General features: G+C 53.7%; 1 protein-coding gene across 4 annotated transcripts; it reads right to left on the bottom strand.

Moving 5' to 3' along the window:
- Window positions 1–4111: 4111 nt before the first annotated feature.
- On the bottom strand, window positions 4112–25860 carry LOC142832260 (scaffold attachment factor B2-like). 4 transcript variants are annotated; one of them, XM_075942606.1, is made up of 21 exons: window positions 25572–25855; window positions 24417–24504; window positions 20157–20221; window positions 19874–20080; window positions 19055–19114; window positions 18022–18049; window positions 16536–17175; window positions 16108–16157; window positions 15418–15518; window positions 12915–13064; window positions 12725–12834; window positions 10759–10886; window positions 9196–9287; window positions 7754–7890; window positions 7232–7522; window positions 6673–6810; window positions 6080–6122; window positions 5517–5644; window positions 4739–4851; window positions 4594–4660; window positions 4112–4423 (listed from the first exon to the last, which is right to left on the bottom strand). In XM_075942606.1, the coding sequence occupies exons 1-21, from the start codon at window positions 25740–25742 to the stop codon at window positions 4279–4281; spliced, it is 2952 nt and encodes a 983-aa protein (XP_075798721.1). In that variant the 5' UTR covers window positions 25743–25855; the 3' UTR covers window positions 4112–4278. The 4 variants fall into 4 exon arrangements, with proteins under 4 accessions (XP_075798721.1, XP_075798724.1, XP_075798725.1 ...); XM_075942609.1 differs by having other exon boundaries at window positions 24417–24500; window positions 25572–25831; XM_075942610.1 differs by lacking the exon at window positions 16536–17175 and having other exon boundaries at window positions 25572–25860.
- Window positions 25861–26094: the final 234 nt, after the last annotated feature.

Raw genomic sequence — 26094 nt, 5'->3', positions numbered from 1 at the left:
ATTCTAGGCAGTGGAGGTTGTGGGCTCTTTCAATACAAACCACAGATCCCACCCACACTGGTCTACTTTGCTGTGTGACCGCAGGAAGCAGACTCAGTCACTGGGCTGAGGATCCTGGCTCAGATAGCTGTGTGGTCCCTGTGTGGACAGTCAGACCAGGGCACAGTGCACCTACTTACTGAGTCATTCACATTCAACCTACAGCACACGGGAAAACTGAGCTCTAGCAGTGAGCATCCCCACCCATCATCCATATGCCGAGCTCTTGAGTGTCACTCATGGAGACCCACTGATAGGGACCCACTGGTTACAGCGAGGGCCAGGGCCATGGGGAAGGGGGTCTGCAGCTTTTTCCTAATTAAAAAAATACGTTTACTTGCGTGTGTGTGTGTGTCTGCGTGTGTGCTTGCACACGAAAGGCAGAGGACACCTTGTGGGATGGAATTCCCGTTGTCAGGCTTGGTTGTTAAGTACTTTTCCTCACTGAGCCCGCCCAATGCCTCCCCTCATTTGTTATTATAGTTATTTTGGGGGGGGGGGCTTCATGTAGCCCAGACTTGTGATGTAGCCAAGGATGGAGAGCAACTCTGGATTCTGAGTCTAGCTCAGGCCAAATCTCGCTGGATCTCGGGGCCTCCACAGACTTTGGGTACAGAGGAGGATCCACACTAGCCACCACCAAGGTCCCAGGGTCTCAGGCAGTGGGAACTCCTTGGCACGGTGTGGCTCTTGGGCGCCACCTTGTGGCCACGCGGGGAAGAAGCGGTAGGTCTGAAAACGAGCCCCGCCCCCTCAACAGGCCTGTACCTGTGTCTTTCCCTTCTACCTTTTTTGTTTCTTTTCTTTTTTCTGACCTCGAACTCTCAGAGATCTGCCTGCCTCTACATCCAGAGCGCTGGGATTAAAGGCATGCACCATGTGTTACCACTGCCCGGCTTTTTAAATTTTATTTTATTATTTTTATTTTTCTGAGACAGCGTTTCTCTTTGGAGCCTGTCCTGGAACTCACTCTGTAGACTAGGCTGGCCTCAAGATCTGCTTGCTTCTGCCTCTGGAGTGCTGGGATTAAAGACATGCAAGGTACCATCACAGAGGAAACATTCTTCAGTCTCTCGCCTCCAGGGCTGAATGCAGCCTGTTGTGGGTACTGCCTAGGGCGCCTGCATATGCAGTTCCCTCCCTGGGAAGACACTTCCGGCTGGTCACCTCTAGGAAGCCAAGTGGCAGATGTGTCACAAGAAGCATTTGGAAGTGAATGACAGACTGAACAGCGAGGAACATGTGGGAACCGCAGCTCATGGTCACTCCGGTGACCCCAGGAACAGGAAGTGGAGACACTGAAAGCCACTCTCAATACTTGGTCACGTCTGCAGAAAGACCAGTGCCTCCTGGGAGAGCTATTCCATTGGCTCCTGCTGGCTTCTCAGTCCCCATGGGGAGGGTGGGACGGGTCTAGAAGGCATGAGACACCTTTGGTGGCTTTGGCATGCTGGGGGCTGGAGACAAGGGCCTTGCTAACACGACATTATAGATGACAGCTGGAACTCACAGCCCGACAACACCTGCATGAGCAAGGAGCTAGGAGCCAGTTTGTTGGATAGGGTGTTCTGGAATCCATGGACCTGCCTTTGCTGCCTGGATGATGGTGTCACGGACCGGACCATCAGGGAAGCTCCCTCCCACAGCGGATAGGAATGAACAGAGACCCACAGCTGGACAAGGTGCAGAAAGTGAGGTCGGGAGTGCAGCATAAATGGGAGGTCTCCACTACACCTCAGAAAGTCTACCTGAAAACTGTCTTCCAGACACACAGGGGAAAGACTGGAGCTCCCACCCTACCGAAGAAGCTGTCTCCAACTGATAGTGGGAGAAGGAAAAGCAGCTTTCTTCAATGAATGTGCAGGGCAGGCCCCATGCCCAGTAGCTGGCCAACATAAAACGAACCCAACAGTCTATTTTGCTTTCCTCGAGAATTGTTTTTGGGCTTATTGGTTGTTTACTTGCATGTTCTGTTTTTTGACTTTGTGATTTTTCTCTGTGCCTGTGTTACTGAAGAACAAAAAAGAACAAAGTTCAACAGGTGGCAGGGAAAGACATGATCAAAATATATTGGATGAAAAACATTTCAGCCAGGCGGTGGTGGCGCGCACCTTTAATTCCAGCACTCAGGAAGCAGAGGTAGATGGATCTTTTGAGTTTGAGACCAGCCTGGTCTACAGAGTGAGTTCTAGGAGTCAGGACTACACAGAGAAACCTTGTGTTGAGCCCCCTCCAACTCTCCAAAAATAACCCGAGGCAGGAGCCATGATAAGGTGTGGAGCTGTGCCTAGAATCCCCCAGTGAGGGGCTGGGGGCGTGGTCAGGGGTAGAGTAACAGATGCCTGGAAAGGTGTAGGCAAGAAGCTGAGACCAGGATCAAGGGACGCAGGTCAATTCCATAAGGAACTGTGGATATTGTGTGCAGCAAGCTCAAGAGGGCAGGTCCCCGAATACTTGTTCCGAACCAAGTGACATTAGTATGTGGCCAGGGCACCTGGTCAGTCTGAAGGGACAGGGACTGGGTTATGTGACTTGCTGCCTGTGGGGTAACCAGCCTGAGTGACTTCAGTGTTAACTAATTCTGGTGTTCCCAAGGACTATGACACACCTGTCACTAGCCACAGTGAGGTGTTTCTTTTGTCCTAGAACTTGGTAATGTAATCCAGGCTGGCCTTGAACTCGCATGTATGCCATGACACCCAGTGACCAGATGTCTTAAAAGTAGACTGTACAAGGTACACTGGCAAAATATCCCCTCCATTTCATGATACCCCACTGTAACCCTGCACCCGAGGGGCCAGGGACAGGTAGGGATTACAGGAGGCAGGCACAGGTCAGCCCAGCACTTCTGCTTCTCAGCATTTATTAAGCACTTGCTGTATGCGAGGCACCATAGGCCTTTGGGCAGTGTAACAGTCCTCCAATAGGCAGGACAGCGGCACATGTAGGAGGGCAGGGTTGCGAGTCTGAGGCCAGCTGGCCTACGTGGAGGGTGGGCTCCTTCAAAACTACCCCACCTTAACTTTTTCAGGACAAAGCTTGGAGGCAGGAAGCTCATTCTCAAGGTTGGGTAGTCATGTCCACCATCCACCTGCTGAGGATCCTATCAGTCTCAGCACAACAAAGCTATGTCCGCATTCCACACATCCTCTCAGCTTCGAGCACCCACAACGCCACTTTTTTTTCTGTGCCCGAGGATTGCGGAGCATGTTCCGCCTGCCTCCTCACTCTTTAATAAAGCTGCAGTAAGGCTGACATCCCAGGGGACCAAATACAGCCTCGGGGACAGACCTTGCTGGCCTGAGGTGTGGCAAGATGCGCTCTGGCAGGCTGAGGAACACAGGCAGGCTTGGTGTTGGGTGAGCACAAGGATCCTCAGAGATGGCCCACGGCAAGCTGGAAAACTCACTGTGGCTCAGAGAACCCAGTGAATTCATAGTCAGTTTGTGGTGCGGTCAACTGCTCAGGAAAACCCAATCTGACCCTCAGTCACCATGCAGGGACCTCTTACCCTCGTGCCATGGTCACAGGGGTTTGGATGCTCACAGCTGAGCCTGTGATCAGAGGGATGGGGATGGATGTTGAGGTGGGTTGTTCTGCAGCTAAAGCCTGGCTGACACTGCCTGACTGGGTACCATCAGGCTGTGGCTTTTCAAGGCCTTTAGGGAAAGCCATCTCAGGTTTCTGTACCAGGTCTAGATGAGGAAAGGTGGCTGGTGGCTCTACAGCTGTCCCTCAACACCACAGCCCTTCCTCACCACACCCCTATCCTTCAAAATATGTTTGTGGCTGCCCCTGGAGCTCTCAGGCACTACAGGCCAGCTACTATGGACACTTCTCCAGCAGTTGGTTGACACAGAAAACTCCCAGAAGCCCAGATGTGGCTCTGCCAGGAGAACCTGTCACCCCAACCTCACAGCTAGAGGCAGGTCTGGCTGAGATTCCAATTTCGCCACGCCTGAGGCTAGGCCCTGAGCATGGGCCAAGAGCAGGGACCATAGCTGCAGCCACAAGAGCTGGGCAGGATGGAACAGGCCATTTGAGGGGTATGGAATGCCTGACAACAGATCTCTTGTCTTACAAATGGCAGAATAGGACATGTTTATTAAAAACACCAGGAGAGTGAGTTCACACAGACAAGTGGCAGCATCTGCGACTGCTGGTGGTGCCATTAAGTGCAAAGTGGCTTGAGCTACAGCCTCTGCCTCCATGGAGCGGCAGGATTTGGTCCACGGCAACTCAGTAGCGGCGGGTGAAGTGCGGGTGAAGGTGGGGGTGGAGGACTCTGCCACCCTGGTCCTGGCTGGTCATGCCACCACCTTCTAGTCCACCAGTGGGTACCACATGGCCCTGGGAATGTCCACCATGTGCAAAGCTGCTTTGCCTAGAACAAAGGTAGATGGTTTGCAATGGTCAAGCCTGGTACTACAAGGTGCCACCTTGCAGAGAACAGGACCCTATACAGGTCACTCTCAACACCAGACAAGCCAGTGTGTAACTGTGCAGAGGGAGGGAGAAAGGAGAAGACAGTGGCTGGCATAGCAGCCTTCTTACCCAGCCATGCCACCCCGGCCTGCCGCCACATGTGCATGCCCAGGTCCTGCAAGGCCCCGCTCGGCACCTGTAGGACAAATGGCTCTGTAGACTCTGCCTGTACTATGGACCTGGTGCTCATCCACCCCTAGCACCCCCTTGGTACCTCGCCACCGTATGTGCTCATGGCCTGTCGTGTTTGTGTCCACAGCACTGTGCCAGGCGGGAATCTGCTGCTCCTCCAACCGTGAGTTGTGCTCTACCCATTCTCTGCCGACTCTGACAAACAGAACATGGCTGTCCCCACTCACTTCCCATCACACTAGAAAGAGCCCTACTCCAGGGCATCTACAAAGATGGGACTGTGGCCAGAGGTGGGCAATTAAGGTGCCAGGCACCACCAGGGAAAGGAGAGTCACCAAGACACCCACACTGTAAGGCCACAAGCAGTCACAGTGGTTCATGCTGAGACAAACACATAGGCAGCAAATGCTGGCAGCATGATCCACAGCTGGCAGAGGGCACGGCACACTGTCAATGTGTGAGAAAATGGCAGTGCCCACAGTATGTTATTTTGTGGTAGATAGGACCACCCCAAACACACCACAGCATAGTGGGGTCTCAAGGACAGTATTCAGTGAGACCCAGACACAAAGGGGCACACGTGTGTGTGTGTGTGCGTGCGTGTGCATTATGTCTGCAGGATGGGAAGCACCTGAGATGGGGAACACAGCCAGAAAGGTGGATTTGTGGTGCACAGTCCGGGTGGGAGATGTGCAGGCTGCTGTGGCATAGTTTTCAGTATGAAAACATTCTACTACAGGCTCCACTGAGGGACTATCAGCAGACAGCGTGGAAGCCAGCCTGTGCTCCACCTCAAACCACCTGTCCCCTCCGTGAGCACCCAGAAGCCACCCCAGGCTCTTCCTGCAGAGGGCACTTACCTGGGGGTAGGGGACAGGCCTTGGCCTTCATTCACCTTGTCAGAGCCGTAGCCACGCCAGCTGTCCCGGGAGTCCCAGCCATGGTGCTCAAGGGTGGCTCCGTGGCTGTGGTGGTCATCTAGGTAGTGCTGCAGGAGGGCACGGGAGAGACGGGGGTGTTTCCTGGGGCCCATGCACACACAGGGCCAGGCTCTAATACTCTACCAAGCCTCTGTCCCCACTGAGCCCACATCCCCTAGATGTCCAACAAAGCTGGGTGGCAAAGTACCTATGAGGCAGCTCAGCCTGTGCACATCCCACTGGAGCTCTCTTGTTGACCAAGAACAAGGGACACCCAGGGGACAAGCTTTTCCAAAGCCCTGTCTTGACCTAAGCCCATCCCACAGGACCCTATCTCCTCTCTGGAGACTCAGACCATGGTGTATTCTCCTGACACCCAGCACACAGCTCAACTGGAGGGGCAATGAAGGTCCCTAGGGCAAAGACACCAAGTTCCCAACTAAGGGGCAATTGAGCTGCTGTTCCTTCCCCAGCAGGGGCCACAGGTGACCACTGCCACTCACCTGCCCATCACGTTCCTCCATTCCTGGTCTGGATCCATCTCTCCTGCGAAGGGAACAGGGCAATGATATGGGAGCGCATGGGAGTAGGGTGGAGGCAGAAGTCTCCCTTGGGGACAAGTTCTGTATCCCCCTTCCCCATCAGCATCTTTGTCCTAGGAATACAATGGCAAGGATGGGACTATTAGACGGAAGGCTCTTCTCTGGAGGTGGGAGCCAGGGCAGAACAGGCAGCAACAATCTCCATAAAGCCTGAGACCCAGGATAGCGGTCTTGCGCCTACAATGGACAGGGGTGAGTTGATCTGGAATACAGACAGCCTGGGGAGCCGGAGTAACAGCCCTGACAAGACCCCAGGAAAGGGGGAGTACAGTGTGAGCGCAGGCCCAGGATGCACTAGCGCCCTCTGAGAGGCACGAGGGGCCTTGGCAGTCAAGACAGCGGAGCCACTGTGTGGGTACAGGGTGTCTGGTGTTCCCTGGTGATACCTGCAGTTTTCCTGGAGGTCCCAGGAAGCAATGAGCTTTTCAGAGAGCACTAGGACCCACCTGCCACACCTGATGACCCTGGGGAGCAGCTGCAGGGGAGGAACTGACCTGTCTATGACATGTTCCTGGTAGTGGCCACCCTCCCGGTGGTCAAAGTCGTGGAAGTGGTGATCCGGCCGTGGGAAGTCTTGGTACCTGTCCTCCATGGCTGCACGCTTCCCTTCAGGCCAGTAGCTGTCCTCTCTCCTGGTTTGGGTTTTGCAAAAATACTTCATTCAAGGTGACAGCAGCAGCATCCAGTACTCAATGGTGCTGTCATCTCAGGATGGAGGCAGGCTTCTGGGAGCGGGCTATCACCAGCACCACAGGCATGAGCAGTGCTGAACCACCCTGGGTCCCCTGCCTCTTCCCCTGTCAACCTATCCCCTGGGACTCTGTGAAAGTGATGGGAATCACAGGTGCCTGAGCCTCCTCCAGGCTAACCTCAGCATGCCTGTAGTGACTGTCTACTGGCTCAGAGTTGGCAGCATCTTGCTCTCTCCATGGCCTCTCACTGCCCATGAATACAGGATGCATGCAGGGTGGCCACAGCAGAGAGCTGGCCAAGGAATAGCACCACATGGCTTTCCATAGAGGAGGCAGCACCCGCCTATGGCATGACACTTACCGGGCTTCCAGGTCATAGGGTCTGCGCAGCGCCCGCCGCTCCTGCTCAGCCCGCAGCTGCTCTTGCTGTCGCCGCAGCTCCTCACGCTCACGCATAATGCGCTGCTGCTCCTTGCGCCTTTCACGCTCCACACGCATACGCTCGCGTTCCAGCCGCTCCCGCTCTAGCCGCTCCCGTTCCAGTCGCTGGCGCTGGCACTGGAGCTGCAGCCGTTCCCGCTGTATGCGTGCCTTCTCGCGCCGCTCCTGGAAGGCGTCCAGTCGCTGTTCGCGCTCCCGCTGCTCCCGTTCCCTGCAGGCAGGTGGCCATCAGCCCAGACAGCAGGCTGCGGCCTCAGCCAAGCCCTCCCCATCAGGACTCGGCAGAGGCCAAAGGTCCTCTGTCAGCCAGGCCTTGGTCTGCTTTGCCAGGAACAAGCCCTGGCTCTGAGGGACACTACTCCTTACACCCTCTGATGGTGCCAAGAACCATTTCCAACCTTAGACAGGAACTAAGGCAGGCTAAGCCAGTGCCCCCACTCACCGCCGACGCTCCGTCTCCCGGATCTCGCGCTCACGCTGTCTCTGGCGTTCACGCTCCCTCTGCTCCTTAATTTTGTCAAAAGATAGGATGTCTCTCTTCTCCCGGCCCTCTGACTTGCGGTCCTGACTTTTGGAGCTCTGCCGACCAGAGTGACTTAGTCAGAACTGAGCGAAGTGCAGAGGGTTAAGGTCCTGCCATGAGCTTTGGTGGTTGGCCTGGCACATGCCAGCCATCTTGCCTAGCTTCACTGCTCACAGCAGTGACAGGACATCTGAATTTAGCCTACGCTAAACCGTGGGAGGGCAAGTTCAAGGCCGGCCTAGGATATAGAGAGCTCATACCTGCTCTTCTGGCCCTGTGATTTTTGTTTGTTTGCTTTTTTCGAGACAGGGTTTCTCTGTCTAACCCTGACTGTCCTGGAACTCACAAACACTGCCTTGTTTGACTCCTAATTGTTGGGGTCAAAGACCTGCACCATCACTGTCTGGCTTTTTTGTTTGTTTGTTTGTTTTTCGAGACAGGGTTTCTCTGTAGCTTTGGTGCCTGTCCCAGAACTAGCTCTTGTAGACCAGGCTGGCCTCGAACTCCCAGAGATCCGCCTGTCTCTGCCTCCCTGAGTGCTGGGATTAAAGGCGTGCACCACCACCGCCCGGTGCACTGTCTGGCTCTTATCCTTAGCCTCTGAACTGCAGAGTCTGGTTCTTATGGCCAAGATGTTTGTGGAAGGCAGGGTTGGCCAAAGCCCCACAGACCCTGAGGGCAGCACCAGCATTTCCAATTAGGAACAACCAGAAAGCTCTGAATTCAGAGGACCAGGCCGGCAGCTCACGGGGATCCCTGGGCTGCTCCACATGCATGTAAACAACAAGGAAAATGACAGAAGTGGGGCTTTGGCATAAAGCTAGTTGTGAGCTACGAGGGGCTCCTGCCCTCATGCTTCTACAGTGTGAGTGTCCTGCAGTTACACTGATTGTCGCCCCACTCCATGGTCTTTGTGGGGGCAGTTGCTGGTTTTAGGATTGTACTTGGGGTTCAGAGGGCAGCCCTGAGAGCTATGGGCGCTTCCAGTCAAATGCTCACTTACGTCCCCTGCACGAGTGGAAACAGCAGGCACTGCCATGTGAGCCTGCACTCATCACTGGATGCACCCCAGCCCTGTGCCTGGTGGACCACAGTGTGCTAGCCTGGCTTTTTTGGATAGATGGTTCCAGAGTGAAGAGCCCATACACCTCCCTGGTACCGCCAATGACAAGGTCCTACTTTCCTTTGCATTCACTTGGCACAAGGCCAACAGCAGAAATAAACATGCCATCATTACACTAGACTATGCCGGATGGGCCCATCTCTGCCAAGGCTGCCCATGCCTCAGTTCCTGTTCTGGAGGTGGGTAAAGCTGGACAGAGGATGACAGCCAGGGCCCAGACCTGCCACTCAATGCTTACTCTGTCCTTTGACCTGCTGGTGGCCTTCACGCTGATGACGGGTTCGCCCTTGGACTTGTCCATCACAACTGTACGTTCCGTGCCTCTGCTTCCTGCATGAAAGCACAGGCAGCCATGAGCACATAGACGCACTATACCTCAGCCTTGCAGACCCCCAGAAGTGTGCAAAGAATGTGACCCTGGTGGGAGTGTCACCCAGCAGTGGGCAAGTTTCCTCACTGTGTGGTGAGGCAGACATGCCCAGTCTGTACTGCAGGCTCAAGGTGTAACCATCAGGAAAATGGTGCCTCTGGGGAGGTTGAACACATGGAGAAGCTGTAATTTCCTTTCATTTCGTTGTTTTCAAGACAGAATGCTTTCTCTGTGTAGTCCTGGCTATCTTGAAACTCACTATGTAGACCAGGCAGAGCTCAAAATCAGGTATCTGTCTCTGTCTCCCTCTGTTTCCTAAGTGTTGGGATTAAAGATGACTGGCATTTTTAGTTTTAAAATCTTAGCTTTTGTTGAGAGGAACATCTCAAGCTGTTTTAGGGAAGAGAGCCACTGGGCTCAACAGAAGATGAAACAGCATCTCAGACAAACTTGACAGCAGGTAGTGCAGTTGACCAGTATCAAACGGGAGGAAACAGCATGGAATATCATGCATGGGGCCAGGGAAACGGCACAGTGCTAGCCTCGAAAGCTGCACCATGTGAATGCCAGCTGCAACACAAGCTCAGCAGCAGTAGAGGGCTCTGTGTCATCACTTGAGCACCACCAGGAGCAACCTGCTGAGGCCACTGTGGATGTGAGTACACCCAAGGCACAGGCACATTTGTAAAGGGTCCCAGCAGAAGCTGTCAGCTTTGTCCTGAGATGGGTTTATCAAGGTGCCCTCCTGCCTTGGCTTTCCGAGTGCAGTCTGTGCTCTAGGGCATCTACCATGCCCTTGACAGGACAGGGACCTGGAGGAACCGGACTCCACACATAGCCCTAGGCTCAGGCCTGACTAGGCCTACCCTCTACTGTGGAGCAAGACCCTTTTCTTCCTCCTGTGTGGCAGTGCCTACCCCCAGACTTCACCCACATGGTCTGGTGCACACCTGATGCTGTGATTTTTTTTTTAAATATTTATTTACTATGTATACAATATTCTGTCTGTGTGTATGCCTACTGGCCAGAAGAGGGCACCAGACCTCATTACAGATGGTTGTGAGCCACCATGTGGTTGTTGGGAATTGAACTCAGGACCTTTGGAAGAGCAGGCAATGCTCTTAACCTCTAAACCATCTCTCCAGCCCCTGATGCTGTGATTTTGTGACAGGGGTTTGTTAGGCTGTCATAGCTAGCACTAGCCTTGATCACAATCTCCCTGCCATAGTTTTGAGGAGAGTGACATAGGTCCATGCCCCTATGCCTGATTTGCAGAATAGAAACTTCTGTTCTATCACATGGTCTATGATTGTTGCTCTATACGACAAAGAAAACCCAGTGAGTGGTGAACCTTGGTTGCCTCCTGCCTGGGTCCTCCCCCTCCCCTGCCATGCCTCCACCTCTTCCACCAGTGTCCAAGACACAGCCCACCTGACTTGGCAACTCGAGACCGACTAGCAGCTCCTGGTGTGAGCTCATCTTGATCCTTCTCTTTTTTAATGTCTTCTGGCCTTTTCTCCTCCTTTCTTTCTTGCTTCTCTTCCTTCTTGATCACAGTTCTGTTGAAAACAGAAAGCTGTAGCCTCCAGGTGACCTCCATGGGAATTACCAGCCCCACCCACCAGCGAAGGAGATCTGAGGCCCACACCACCCCGGCTTCTCTTTGGCGGCCTAAAAGCTGGAAACACCGGGGCTAGAGTATTCCTGAACCCGGGCACCTCAGCTAACCCACACTGCCAACCTTCCTGTCTCTTGATGCTGGGGTGGCAGGCATGTACCCTGACACCTGGTTCTCCATGGTGCTAGGGATGGAAGTCAGGGCTGGAGAACACGCCCAGTCTAATCATTCACTGTTTCTGTGTGTGGGTGTACCCATAATGCATGCATTAAGACAGCAGAGGACAACTTGTAGGAACCAGCTCTCCCACCAAGTAGACTCTGGAATCAAACCCAGGCCATCAGTGTTGGCGAACACCTTTACCAGCTGGGCCACCTTGCCCACCCTAAAAATACTTCCACAGAAGGGTAGTGGGTAAGCCCGTTTCTCCGGCTTTTGGGAGACTACAGCAGATGCAGCTTAGGCCACAAGGTGAGATACGATCTCTAAATAAATCAACACCAATTAACTGACCCCTATGTGGACAAGCAAGGCAGAGTCCCCATGATATCAGCCCAGGGAGCAAGCTTGGCCTGACCCCCCCCCCCCAGTTTCTACACTCTTATATACCAGGCAAACACAGTGTTTATCCAGCCACAACCCCCTTTCCTTCCCAGAGCTGCAGGAGGGGCTCTGTCCACCTTCTATGGCCTGTTGCAGACGCACACTGCTGCTTCCCACCTTCCTCTCAGGTGCTGGCCAGAGACCTGACTTGTTCTTACACTTTTGCCTGGATTGTCTCTTTAGATTCTCTATGTCTGTTTTCAAATTCATTTATTAGTGAGACTCTGATTAGAGGGGACCCTGATTTCCCAGGCATTATAATGACTCTGTTCTGCTACCATGTCCCAAGATGGCACTACTAGAATAAGCCTGAGTTTTCTCCCTATTAGTAGGCCATAGGTGTGCCATCTGCCATGTCTAGACAAAGGCACAGCCAGGAGCCTCCTAGAATGAGTCCTAGCCCCACCTATGCTGCTGGGTGCTTCCCCAGAGCCTGCACCCTCCAGAGGGCCGGGTCTGATGTATGGTCCCAGTAACGCCCTAACGCTCAACATTCTGGTTCACTGCTGTCACCCTCACTGTGGGATTTGAGGAACAGTGACCACTCTAAGGCCAGCTTGTTCTCGACTAATCTGGGGAGCCTATGTGCAGCTGCGAAGCCCAGTCCCACCTGCACCCTAACAACACTCATGTGGCACTTAACAACTACCTTCCCCACTACGGAGCTCTCCTGCCAAAATTCCCTCAATGCTGGCAAGGACACAAGCTGTCAGGGATTTGCCAGGTTTCCTGTCTATTTCTGCTCAAAACGTAAGTCATGTCCCTTGGCAAGAGCACTCCTGAGACCCTGTCTCCAAGTACTAAGGATGCTGTGGGGATGTGCGGCATGCCAGGGACATTTTTAATATCCGCGTAAACATGGTGCTGTGTGACATCTGTCAGGGTTGAACACATGGCCCACTCAAGGTCAGTACTGTGGCAGGAGGGCTGTGAACTGGCAAATCCAGGGCACATCTGGGTGAGTTGGCGCAGAAAACCCTTCCAGGTCAAGGCTGGCCAGGACGGTACACTAACCCCCCTGCCACGGCTGGTATGGAGCCTGCTGGGAAGCTACTCAGTGACTTGGCTCTGGGCTCTGACTAGGGATTGCATTGCCTGTCCTGTGGCTACCAGCTGGGAAGTGGGGTTTAGAAGGGTACTGGGACCCCACGGGACAGGGCCACCACGTCACTGTACTTCTCCGTCTTGATCTCCACAGGGTGAGGCCTGTCCGGCCCTGGCACCTTCTCCTTCAGGTCACAAGATCTCCTGTCTGCCGACTTCTTCCCGGAGGGCTCGTTTTTGGCCTAGAATGTAACGGGGTGGTGGTGACTTGGGGGGAGCACAGCCCTGTCACTGCTGTGGGTGGCGACAGCAGGAATCTCACCTTCTCCACGGAGATCATCCTTCCATGCAGTTCGGTTCTGTGCAGGTGGCTGATGCATTTGGTGGCCTCATCTGATGTGGACATGGTCACAAATCCATAGCACCGAGCCCCAGGACTCCGGGCGTTGGTGACTACTTTGGCCCCAACAACCTCCGAGGGAAAGAATACACTAGTGTAAGGACACACGTGGCCCCGTCACAAGACACAGGGCTCACGAAGGATCAAGCACCAGGCACCCACTGCTGCCATCCTCTGCACTCAGCTCTGCCTAGTCACCTCTGTGAGTCCTAGAGAATCTCCACTGGTCAGAGCACAGTGGCTCTCATGGTGACAAACAGTACAGACAGCCAGTCAAGTGTCATATGAACAGATATGAAATCTAGACAGACTTCGCACAGCCAAAGGTAACCCCTGCCGGGCCATGGCTTCTGTGCCAGGCCCTATGTCTAGAGGTGGTAGCCACCACAACAAAGGGAAGGGCTGGTGCTTTGCCAGACACAAATCATTCAGACTGCTTGGTTCAAGCGTGGAGTTTCTGGGCCATGGGCAGGGAGGGAAACTGAGGTCGGTTAAAGGTGAGCTGAGGGTTGTAGAGGCTCTGAGCTGGATGGGAGTGGCCTGAGCCATGCATGGGCAGGTATACATTCAGGGCCCCTCTCAGGTAGGGAGAAGGCCCTGTGGAAGGCAGGTCATTCACTGCTCATGTAGGACAGCCAGCAGGTGACACAGCACCTGACAGGGGTGCACTGTGACCAGTCACAGGTGATATGGGACAACTTGCATGCCAGAATCTGCTGAGGCAACAAGTTGCTCAGCATATTAGGGAATATAAGAACCCACAAATCACCAGAACCCAGTTTCTGAAGGTAAAAGATTGACTGGCATCATACAGCAGAGGCCATTGAACAAAGTGCAAGAAAATCTACTAGAACGCCACAAAAGCAGGGACTCCATCCAGGCCTGGGGAGGTAGGAGAGCTGGGGGCTAAAAAAGCAGAGCCCAGAAAACCCAACATGTTCTTCTGAAAATGGTGGGAGAAAAATGTAGTGGGTAGTTGAACAAAGACAAATAAATCAAGCCCAGTTGGACACTGAGCCCTCAACAGTCACATGTGTTGCAGGAGGGAGGCCTGAAGGCTGCTGAACTCTGCTTTTCATGTCAGACATAACCGGTAACATGAAAACAGTAAAGCAGCAGGAGTTGGCGCCACACTGCACTCCAGCACACAGAACATCATTCACAACACTCGCAAACAATGCCTCCCCCAGCATCCAGGGAGTCAAACAGCCAGAGGGACAACTGCACCAAAAGGCTTGGACTTCGGACAGTCAGGGACTGGGGGCACAGTACCCTTGGACATGTGTCCCTCTACATACCTCCCTTCTCATAATGGAGATGCTGCTCACATCTAGATGTGCACCTGGCCCACCCCTGACCACTGTATTAGGAACCTGACCTTCAGCGGGGTGGGGGTTAAAAGAAATGGGGGGGGGGAGAAAAAGACCCCCCCCAACTTTCAGCCCCTGCTGTCCTTGAGACTTATGCAGATAGCAGATAACCAGGCTCACAGGCTCTCAAGTGTACGTAGCTAGGGCACTCTGGCTTCTGCACCCTGCAATGCATGCAGGAAAGCAGCCCCTGAAAACAAAAACGGTGGGAGCCTCAGGGCTTGTCTTATGACACCACCTGCAGGGGGCGTGACAACCACTCAGAGCAGCTGCGTAGGCCTGCACCAAGGGATAATGAAGACTCCTGCAGGGAGCACACCCCTGTCCAGAGTGCTGTGTGCCCCTGCTCAGACTACCCCAGGGCAGGGGAGTCTCTCCTGTCCCCAAGGGAAGCTCTGAAGCGTGTACTGCACTAGTGAGAAGTTGGACCCACTCTCCTGCTCAAGTTTTCAAGATGCTCCAGGCTGAAGGACAGAGGCCAACAGTTTCCTTATGGGCATACAAGCCTGCTGTGTTGGCCTTAGACTCAGAGGACTCCTTGCAAAGAGCTAAGTTCGTGTGAACTGTCTCCCTGCTGTACTATGGGTACTCTGAGCAGAACCAAGTGGGTGCTTCTTTCCTTCTATGTCCCAGCTGACCTCTAATTCACTGGGGTGCCCAGGATGACTTTGAATGACTGTGAAACTGGTCTTCATGCCGCCACCTCAAGAGTGCGGAGATCCTGTCTAGTTTATGGAGTGCTGGGTATGGAGCCCAGGGCTCCTGTTAGCCAGGTGAGCGCTTTCCCAGCAGAGGCCTGTCACCACAGCTGCTCCCCATGTGTTAGGAGGGAGACAGTCCGATTCCAGCAACAAGAAACAGGGCAGGGAAGCTGGGTCTGAACTCGGCCTGATTTACAAAGTGAGCTTTAGGTCATCAAGTCCAAATCATGGGGGTGGATCTACAGTGGCAGAGCGCTTGCCAAGTGTGGGAACCAACATCCAAGGAAAAGAACACTAAGAGCTAGGAGGCCAGCTCCCTCATCCACTCACTGGTGGGCAGGGGTGGGGCCCTACCTTCCCATGCTTGCTGAAGAGGCTCTTGAGGTCAGCAGCACGTGTGCTGGAGGATAGCCCGCTGACCCACAGGTTCCTTCCCGAGCTACAGCTGGCATGGCCTGGGGAGAGGAGGTCATCAGTGCCGCTAAGGCAGGACCCATCCACCAAGCTCAACATCCACCACACAGGGAAGACGTTACAAGATTCCATCTGCTGTGACTATGCGTGCATGTGGAGGCCAGAGGTCAACGCCCAGGATCTTTCTTACTTTCTACCTTATTCTGAGACACAGCCCAATGAGCCTGCAGCTCACAGACTAGGCTGGACAGGTGGGGCAGCAAAGCTCAGAGCTCGTCATGCCTCTGCTTCCCCAGTGCTGGCTGGGGTTCCATGGATGGACAGAACCCTCAGGTTCATAGTGCAGAGACTTTACACAAAGCCACCAGAGTCTTCACCCCAGATAATCAGAGTAATACCCTGTGGCAGAGAGATGGCTTTGCAAGACAGCTCAAGGGGGTCCTACAGGCACCTGTCCCTAACACAGCAGAGGTGTTCCTGTCTGGGTGTGCTACCCTGTGATGCAGACACTCAGAACCCTGACAGTGGTTCACGGAAGGGCCATGTACAGGGCAACGGGCACATGTGGTAGCCTGCAGTCCACCCCTACCCGGACCACCACATGGAAACACAACCAAGGGAAGCACCTACCTCTCTCGTCTTTAATGACTGGCTTTATATCCTGTTCTTCCTTAACAGAGCTAGAGACAAAAACAAATGTTATTGCAACAAGGAAAAGGTGAAGTGAACTACTTTCAAAGAATGAATGTGCTAAAACTGCATACCTACCAGGGAATTAGTCTCAAATTAAACTGACCACAAGAATACAGTGTCAGTTCCCTACAGAGCAATTCAGTCTAGCTGGCGATACCAGTCATCAATTTAAGAACTCAACCATGACAGGCTGAGCAAGGGAAAACCAATCATCACCCCTTAAATATACGCAGAGACATGGAGCTGCCTGAAGGAGCTAGCGCTGGGCAGCGTGGCTGCCGACTGCAGGCTCTAAACAGCTCACGTGTGTCACTAGTGACAATGAAAGGAGATAGCGTCTGGTCTAGGACTGAGAATCAACAAACCTCATTTTCTGATCAGCGCCCTCACTGGCTGAGGACTCTTTAGGAGCTGCAGGGACGTCATTACAAGCGTCAAAAGCAAACTTCTTCACGTCGTCTTTGCTATCTCGGGGCTCAGGGCTCAAAGCTGCTGTGGGCGCTCTCACCAGCTCCTGGCTGGTGGCATCCGTGAGCAGGGCAGCTGTGCTACTCTGCTCAACTGGCTCCTCTAGCCCTACAGGCTCGTGGTCCATCCCGGGGCCTCCGCCCGACAGCTTTGTCTGCGCCCGGCGCAGTCGAGCCTGCTTGTACTTCCACCTGCGCTTGGCACCTTGGCTCATCACCTTCACCGGCTCCCTTTTCACTACTGCTAATGGGGCGTCTGCCTCGCTCCACTGACACCGAGTACTTGGAGACTCAGACTCGCTGTTGCGGACCAAAGCTAAATCTCCCTCCTCCTCTTGTTCTTCTTCCTGCTCTTCTTCCTGCTCTTCCTCTTCCGGTTGTCCGCAGCTCTCAAATAGGTCCTCTTCCTCCGCCAGCTTCCTGTCTGGCCCCACACTACTCGTGGCCTGGGCAAAGGGCTGCTCCAGCTCCGAACCTTCTTCTTTTACTGGCTCAGATTTACAAGTTTCCCCCAAAATGTCGAGTATTTTCTCATTTTCTACGGATTTAACAGGAATAGAATGGCACAAGGTTTAATCACCAGGGAAATAAAGCAATCACAACTGCGGCTCGGGCGCGGCGGCCCCGCTCACACCGACAGAACTGCTGGCTACACAGAGATTGGAAAACCCGCTACACAGCGCCTGCACCCTACCTGCGCCCTCAGCCATGGGCGCCCCCAGCCTGCGCTAAGGGCAGAGGCGCCCTCCCTCCCACCCCATAACCACGGCGCAGCTTCCACAGCTTTCTTCATGGTTTCAAGCACATCTGTGTCTTCAGACTTCCTTCCAATGTTTATGGTGTTGAAGCCATGGCAGTCACCGTTTACTGAGGAGCCTGCTGCTCCCGGCTTGAGTGATTGAGTTCAGCACCACAGTCCCAGGTGACTGGAGCTGCTCTTCGCCTGTGAGAACTCGGCAGTCCAGAAGGGCCCAGGATGAACATCTTGGCAGAGACCCACTTGTCTTCTGGTATCGGTGGCTCCGGGATTAAGTGCCCTACCACAGCCTTGGCCTGCCTCAACTGCTTCAAACCCTTGACTGTGACTGGGTATGGTATCACAAGATCTGCCTCGTGTGTGGACACACAGCCTCACCCAGGGGCCATTTACAAACACTCTGCACGATCTGATGCAAGTGTCACATCTGCCCCCAAGGCTGCCCTTGGACTGCCACAGCACGCACACAGATCTGGTGATACAGTGGGTTTCCAATCTCTGATTCTGTGTGACTGGGACCGTCCACCACTGGGGTGATTTACAAGACCATAACACAGCTTGAGAACAGACGGACTTAAGCGCAAGCAGCAGGGCGCCAAGCCACAATTTTGCCTGTCTCAGCAGTACCTGGTTCCAAGGGGGCTCCTTCATCAGCCTGTTGGAGAGAGAACAGAAGGGCACATGTCACTCTGAATAGCACGGCCACGGACCCCAGGCACAGATGTCACCAAGGCTTCATCCACTGATGCGTCCCTTCAGACAGCTGTGCCATGAAGAAGCTCCTGTGTACAGGCTGAGATGCTCCTCTAAGCATATGACCAAATCCCATTCCGCCCATTTTCCAGGTAGCAAAGACACAGAAGAGCAAGGCAGTGCCTCCCTGACCCCAGAGCTTGGGATTTAAGGAAGCCTGCCTACTCATTCAGGAGAGTGGCCACACCCTGCACTCCTGGGACCCAACAGTTCCCAACACTAGCATCTCTGAACCCCAGGAGCTGCATCCCTTCTTGCCTCAGGGCCACCACCACACCAAGTTCATCCTTGAACTCAGCCACACTAACTCCAAGCCTGAATTTCTCTGGGAACCTTCCAGGCACTTATAGAGCACAGTCACCTGGCCCTCTGGTCCCTAAGTCCCACCTCGCAGTATCTCCACAAACCACACTACAGCCTCCAAATGCAGGTCCGGCTAGCATCTGTACTACACTGTAAGGTTTGGAGGTGACTGAGTCATAGGGCTCTGGCCCCATCAACGGCTCCCTCCTTTGGGGGTTGTGAACAGACAAGGGGAAAGTGCTGGTTGGGGAAGAAGGAGTCTGCACTGTCTTCTCTGTTCTCTGGCCACCGAGCAGCCTCCTCTAGCACACTTTCTCACTGCCTGGTGTTCTTCCTCTCAGACATGTAACAATACAGTCACCTGACCTTAAGACTAAACCCCTGGAATGTGACCTAAGGGACATTTGCTGCCGTAACTGTCCCTTCGGCAACTGCCACAGGGTGAACAGCCAGTGTATGTGTGCTCTACACACAGGCACACACAAACACTCAGAAGCCCCCCCCACAGACACACACATATACACACCCATACACTCATGCACACAGACTCAGACACACACTCAGTCTCTTCTACAATGCAGAGCCACAGGGAGACGCTACTCACCAGAGTTACTTTGAGGTCTGACGCTGAAGCTTCCGGAGTCTTAAAGACATCCTCATTCACCTGGAAAAATGAATCAAAACATGACTTCGTGGAGGCCAGAGCAGCGAACACCTCTGTCCACTCCTCCACAGCACCCATCACTGCTCAGCTGAGATAGCACAGTTGCCCCTGACTCCAGGCTGAGGCGGACAGCGGCTCTCCTCATGCAGCAGGTGCCCCTTGTGATGGCTGAGCGAGGACGGACGTCCCCAGCCATTTCTAAGGGCGAGACTCACATCCCAGGTGAAAACTGGGTGCCTCTTCATTCACCCTTACTACCTCAATCTTACTTGCACGCAGACTGTGCATAGTGGAGGACCTCCAGTTTATCCATTCCCACTAGGAGGTGTTCATAGATCCCAGCCTCAGTTGAAGCTGATGAGTCTTAGCAAGTCCCTCAGAAAGGAGACCAGACTACACTGAATCAACTAGCTGCTAGTGCCATGCAAAGTCAGCCTAAAAAGGACAACAGGTGCCCATGGGACAGACACGTGCTGGGCTCAGGCCTTGAGAACTGACAGCAACACCAGGTGACAGAAAACAACCTGCTCTGTGGAGTGTGTTTCCACAGCACTTAAAACCCTTGTGACCCGAGGAGCCTTCATGCCACCCACACGCCCCTCTCTGTGAGTCCACAGCACTCCCAGCGCTATCCCAGAGCAATAGCCACCGGCACCTGACTGTGGAGGGATTAATCGGGTCTGGTTCTACCAGGACCTGGGTAGCCCTGATGCTGAGCCCCCAGGGCCGCTGGCGCACGCGTGGCTGCAAGTTACCTACAGCATGCTCCAGGAGCTGAGCTGGAAGCTGTCCCAGCTGCGCGGCCACGTACTCTTTACTGTCAACGAAGGCAGGAAGAACGCAGTCGTCGGTGTTGCCCTCCCCCAAGCAGGGCTCAATGAGGTCCTCAGCCTCCGTCCCATCTGGCACACCTGTGTCCATGGTGTCCCTGTCCTGTGAGCTCTGCAGAGTCACAACCCCGTCCTCCTGTGAGGGGAGTGAGTACGTCAGTCACCAAGACCATGGGATGTGGGAAGGTGTGCCGCCCCCAGGCCCAACACACCTGCCCATCTCTGGAATCTTCTTCCAGGCCGTTGTCCTCGCCGCCCTCCTCCTCCATCTTGAATCCTAATTATAGAATAGTGTCAGTTGGGTTAGAGTCCAGAGCCAGCCTCAGAATTCCTCCGTATTGCAGAGATCCTGTCTAGGTGGGATGTTTTTCCCAGCCAAGACTTCAATCATCTTAGCAAAGCTCTCAGACTCTGAGAAAGCTACAGAGAAACCCTATCTTAAAAAAAAAAAAAAAAAGCCTTAGGAGATCTCAAAACTGCCCCAGACTAAACACCTCAAAAAACAGAGGAAAAGTCTGGAACTCCCTTTCTACAAACTCAGAGATGCCTGTCCCTGCCTCCCATCACTCCAGGAAAGGGTATGGGATACCTGCGGCGCTGTCTCTGGACATGCTGGACTGCTGACTAGGTCCACTATTCTGCTCCCTAAAAGTGCTTGCTTGCAACTTAGGGCTGATTTGCATGGTACATGCACATGTGCACGTTGTGGTCTGAGGTCAACAACGGGTGTCTCCCGCAAACTGTTATCCACATTAATTACTGGTATAGGGTCTTATTGACCTGGAGCCTGCTGACTTGCCTGCCATCAAACCCAAAGGATCCTCCTGTGTCCACCTCCCAGCACTGTAGCTATAAATACATACCAGACTTGGTTTTCCAAGTCTGGAAATGATATGAACTCAGGCCCACCCTTATAATTAATTCTGTGGCAACAACTCAGGAGATGGAGCCATCTCAGCCCCACAACTGTTTTTAAGGTGACACCTGTGGTAAGTTGAGTTCCATCAATGGTTTTGTGAAAGAAAATGAACTCTGTAGGGGTGTTCTAACTGCATCCCAAAGAGGAAAAGGACGGTTTTTGAGGGTTAATCAAAGTTTGAGACCTGGGAGGAGGGAGCAGCATCCCTGGCATGCAGGTGTGCTTGTGTGTATATGTATGCACATACACATGTGACCTAGACATCACCTGAAGCCTCTGGCAATAGGATGAAATACTCAGGATGCTTTATAACCCTGCATAATGGAAACACAGTAGGCATCCATGACCTAGGGACCCGTGTCCCTCTGACTTTTGTGTTGGTTGCCAACACACCAGGTAACTTCTAAAAAGATTAAATACTGGGAAAGTCATCAAACCATAAACAAAACTCAAGTATCATCCGATGAAACAACTGCCTGGGGATATTGCTCAACATTAACAAGGACTCCAAATTCAGCCCCAACACTCCTGTAAATGCTGGATGTGGTGATGTCTGCATTGTCGTCCCAAGGCCAGGGTGGTGCAGACAAATAGGTGGGCGCTTTTGGGCCAGACAGTTTAGCTGACTCAGCAGTCCCACGCCAGCAAATAAAAGCACTTGCCAGGTGTGATTTGGATGACACACGTCAAGGTATCAGAAGACTTTGTGTCCAGTTCACAGTGTTGGTTGGGAGATTATGGATGGACCTTTCAGGGCAGTGTTTCTCAACCTTCCTAATGCTGGGACGCCTTAATACAACTCTTCATGTTGTGGTGACCCCCAACCATAGAATTAGTTTTGCTGGGTAGAGAGATGGCTCAGGGGTCAAGAGCACTGGCAGCCCTTCCAGAAGTTCTGAGTTCAATTCCCAGCACCCACATTAGTGTCTCACAATCATCTATAATGACTCCTATGACAGCTGTTTGACTGCAAAGGGATTGCCACCCAGAGGTTGAGAGTGTTAGGAGGCAGAGCCTTGCTCAAAGAAGTCTGTCTCTGTGAGAAGGCTCTGTCTCACTTCTGTCTCACCCTGCTTCCTGTGTCTGGATCCATTACCAACTCTCCCCTGGAGTCACATGCCCAATTTCCAACCTCAGAATCCACTGCACAGCTGTGCTCTCATGCCGGACGTGGGCCACCACTCAGAAAAACGTCAAAACAAAAATAAAAGGAATGAGATGGCTCTGTGAGCAAAGCAGCTGCTGCCAAACCTAAGAGCCCAAGTTTGATTCCTGGATCACACGAGGGAGAGAAATGGCTCCTAGCAAGTCCGCTCTGATGTCTGTACTTGCACCGTGTCATCTCCGTGTACACATCCTCAAGGACATGCATGTGCACATACATATACTAAAAACAAAACAAATCAAGGTGGACGTTATTTGAAGAATACTGGCAAGTGGAGAATGGAGGATCCCCGGGTTGATGGCCAACCAGCTAGGCAGTGAGAACCTGTCCCAGGAAATCACATGGATCACAACTGAGGCCAGTCCACTGCTGACTACATACGTGCACTCCAATCCAATCCACACAGACACCAAAAGAGCCCTCTAAGAACTCAAGTTTGGACGAACAATCAAAAACCAGGCCAACTCCACAGCTGGGTGGGCTGGGTTTGCCTAGTGGTCCCACTTCAATTCTCAGAACCAAATAACCCCTATGATGCCTACAGCACCTTATTCAGCTGTAAAGTGGGAGGGTACTCAGAATAGTCATGCTCCTCTGGTGGCAAGCAGTACCTCCATAGGACATATTAGGAGCTCCATGTCACAACTCAAACACAGGACACATCCAACATGAATTGCAGGGGTCAGAACCATTCAGCGATTTAACTATGTTTGGGGGCTCTGGGACAAATGCTAGGTGGACACTTGCCCAGCCCAATCCCTTTGAGTTACCTCCTACCTCTGAGAGCAGTGGCTGTGATTTTCCTGGAACTTCCTCCCACTTTGCCTGGGCCATCACAAAACCTTCGAAGGCCCGGAGGCCAAGGGCTAGCACATCACACTAAAGACCACTCCCAAGCACCTCCAGAGGAGGCACTCTCCAACCAAGCAGACCACTGCCTCCTCCTCCAAGCTTACCTGACAATGCTGCCCACTGATCTGATACGCTTGAGACCAGTCAGCTAGTGTCTGTGACACAAGCACCCAGGGGGCACACTAGGCCTTCAAGGCAAGTGTTTTAAAAACAAAAGTTATCATATGACACACCAAGGAGCGTGGCGGGGATGTGGAAGGCGGAGTTCAACTTCTAGAGCCAGTCATTTCTTCTCATCACATGGGTCTTGAGGACCAACCAGTGCCTCAGGAGTAGCAGCAAACACCTTTAGTAGCTGAACTAATTTAGTAGCCCTTGGTTGTTTTTTAAACAAGAACCTCACATAGCCCTGCCTCCCTGGAATTGTCCATCTTCTTGCCTCAGCCTCCTGAGTGTTGAGGAAAAGTTGTCCTAGAAGCTGCTGGTAAAAACTGACTTCAGGAAGATGAGCAAATGGCTAGGCTGGTGAAGCACTGGGTGTGTGAGCTTAAGGGCCTGGGTTCAATCCCCAGCACCACATGAAGAGCTGCTGTGTGGGGACAGGAGGATCCCCAGGACTCAGGTCAGCAGCCCAGCCAAATCTCCAAGGTAGATCAGGTAAACCCATTTCAAAGCCAAGGAAGATGGACTGGGACAGACATTTCTGTGGTTGAAAGTATAGGACAGGCTTCAGCTCCTAGCAACCATACAGACTCACAACCACCTGACTCCAGCTCTAAGGGATCCAAGACCTGCTTCTGATCTGTGGCCACTGCACATGTGGGGTACACTCATACCGAGGCAAACAATCACATATAAAATAAATCTCAACACAGACAAAAGCCAAGGTGGATAATGTGACACCAAGGGGCCACAGCCTCCCACATGCATGTGTAAGTATGCACACTGCACACATGCATGCACACACAGACCACAACCATTAGAAATGCTATGACTTCCTCTATATTCCCTCAGCAAACCATCCTACACAGCCTCAACTCAGTGTGCCTTGGATGAGAAGACCGTGGCCGGCTATGAGAACTTCCCCGCGGCACCTTTCAAGAAAACAAGCTAGTGCTGGGACCATGGCTTGGGGTAGAGCCCACACTTGGGAAAGCCAGAGAGCTTATCTCAGCACCATGTCACCCTTATGAGGTGTCTGTGTCATACAATTCACTTCTTGGCTCCTGCCCTGGTCCTCCTCCTGTACCCGACACTGGCCACTTGTCAAAAAGGAGTAGTCAGTGTGAGTGTGGAATGTGTATGCGTGCGTATGTGCACACGTGTGTGAAAGAGAGAGGGAGGGGAAGAGAAGTAGAGAGGGAGATGGGGGGAGAGAGGTGGGGGAAGAGTGTGTGTGTGAGGACCCTCAAGGCCAGCAGCTCAGTCGGCACTCATTCCCCAGGCTAAGGGGTCAGTCAGTGTGTGTGTGTGAGGGGGGCGCTGAAGGGCAGCAGCCCAGCTTGACACTCTTCCCAGGGTGAGACAGGAAGGTACCTTTGGAGCATTTCTTTCCGGTCCTCTTGCTTGTGGTTCCCCAGCTAATGCCAATTTCCTCAGGCTCTTGTCCTTCTTCCTTAACTGCCTGACAAAGAGAGGGTGGATTTTGAAACAATGTAATTTATCAAGAGTGCCTGGCACAAGCTGTTCTTTCAAAGTAGCGATCTTGCGAAACCATCCACAGAGACAGCGAGTGAGCGTTCACAATGTGGGTTTCAGGTCTCACCCAACACAGTTGGCTCCCTTGTCGTGCTAAAACCAAAAATCCAGAGAAAGGAAAGCTGAAAGCCTGGGTCTCAGAATCAGGGTCATCACACTGTGGTCATGCACTCAACTGGTGGCATGTGGCCCTGAATATAATCCAGGCACTGGCAAAAAAAAAGAAAAAAAAAATTCCAAGTATTACCCCCAAATCAGGGTTAGTGGCCATTCACAAAAGGACCACTTATCTCACGTTCTCCTGCCCTTTCATCGCACGCAGGGCCGATGACAGGACAGATGTCCTCGGTTCAGGGAGGGCAAAGGGTCGAGCGAGGTTCAAGAGCTACCATTAGCCCGCCACGACGGTGCACATCAGCAAACCCAGCGTTTGGGAAGCGGGGGCAGGAGGATCGGGAGCGCCAGGCTAGTCTGGGCTACACAGCAAGTCTGAAGCCAGCCTGGGCTAGGGGAGGGGCGGGGAGAAAGTCGGTGCCTTCTTCGAGGAAAAACCTAACACGGGCTGGGGACGAAGGCAAGCTGGTCATTTCTCCCTCCAAGTATCCTGACGCCTTCCGCCGGCAGCCCTAACCCTACGAACCCCGCTCCACACAGGCCACTCTGTCAAGTGCAGAAGCGCACGGGACAAGACAGGCGGGGAGGTGACATCTTACGTTGACCCAAGATGACAAGCAGGCTCGAGGCCAGGAAAGTGCGAGGGGAGCAGAAGTGGGAGTGGGCACGGCCCGGGCAGAGTAAACAGAGGTGAACGCGGGCGCGCGGAGACCTGCCCCGGCACACCGTGCGAACCCTGGGCCAATGCAAGGCACAGAGAGGGCAGCGGCTGGCCAAGGTCACACAGCCTCGGCTCGCCGGTGCCTCGGGCTGAGACGCCCCGAGCCCGCGGGAGCAGAGGCGCGCCCGGCTCCCGGCGCCGGCCCGGAGCCCGCTCACCTTCTTCAGCCGCTCCATCAGCACGCTCTTGTTGCCGCCCGTGTCCAGGTTCCGCTTCTTCAGCTCCGCCCTCAGGTCGATCACCCGCAGGTCGCTGAGCCGCCGCGTCCCGGTCTCCGAGGCGACCGGACCGGAGCCGGGGTCGCCAGACCCGGCCACGGGGTCCGCCATCCTCGCTCCCGCGACTTCCCCACCCGCTCCGCAACCTTACACACACGCCGCCCGCGGCTGCGGCGGCTGGGAGCATAAAATGGCGCCGCCTAAGAGGAAAACGCACTCGCTTCCTCCCGCCTCCCTTTGCGGCTGCGCAGGCGCACCGCTCTGACGCACCTCCTCGGTCCCACGTCCCAGCTTCCGCCGGCCTCGCGTCGGTGACGCGCACGCGCAACCGGTCCCACGCGCAGCCTCGGTCGTTTCTGCCGAACGCGCACGCGCACCTCGCTGTCGTGCCGCTTCCGGCGCACGTCCGAGCTTTCGCGAGCCTCGCTCGTAAGGATGCGCACGCGCAGCAGGTCGTAGGCGC

Source organism: Microtus pennsylvanicus, chromosome 12, assembly GCF_037038515.1.
Source record: "Microtus pennsylvanicus isolate mMicPen1 chromosome 12, mMicPen1.hap1, whole genome shotgun sequence".
NCBI lineage: Eukaryota > Metazoa > Chordata > Mammalia > Rodentia > Cricetidae > Microtus > Microtus pennsylvanicus.
The sequence above is the reverse complement of the archived record's forward strand: the minus strand, read 5'-3'. Positions and strand labels throughout refer to the sequence as shown.

What these genes read in the sequence shown, in the direction of transcription:
- LOC142832260 (XM_075942609.1), bottom strand. Translation starts at nt 25,818, where the DNA reads ATGCTCCCAGCCGCCGCAGCCGCGGGCGGCGTGTGTGTAAGGTTGCGG. An exon ending in CGGGAGACGGAGCGTCGGCG is followed by an intron (nt 7,523 to 7,753) that starts GTGAGTGGGGGC and finishes ACCTGCCTGCAG; the next exon opens with GGAACGGGAGCAGCGGGAGC. An exon ending in TGAGCACATACGGTGGCGAG is followed by an intron (nt 4,661 to 4,738) that starts GTACCAAGGGGG and finishes TTTGTCCTACAG; the next exon opens with GTGCCGAGCGGGGCCTTGCA.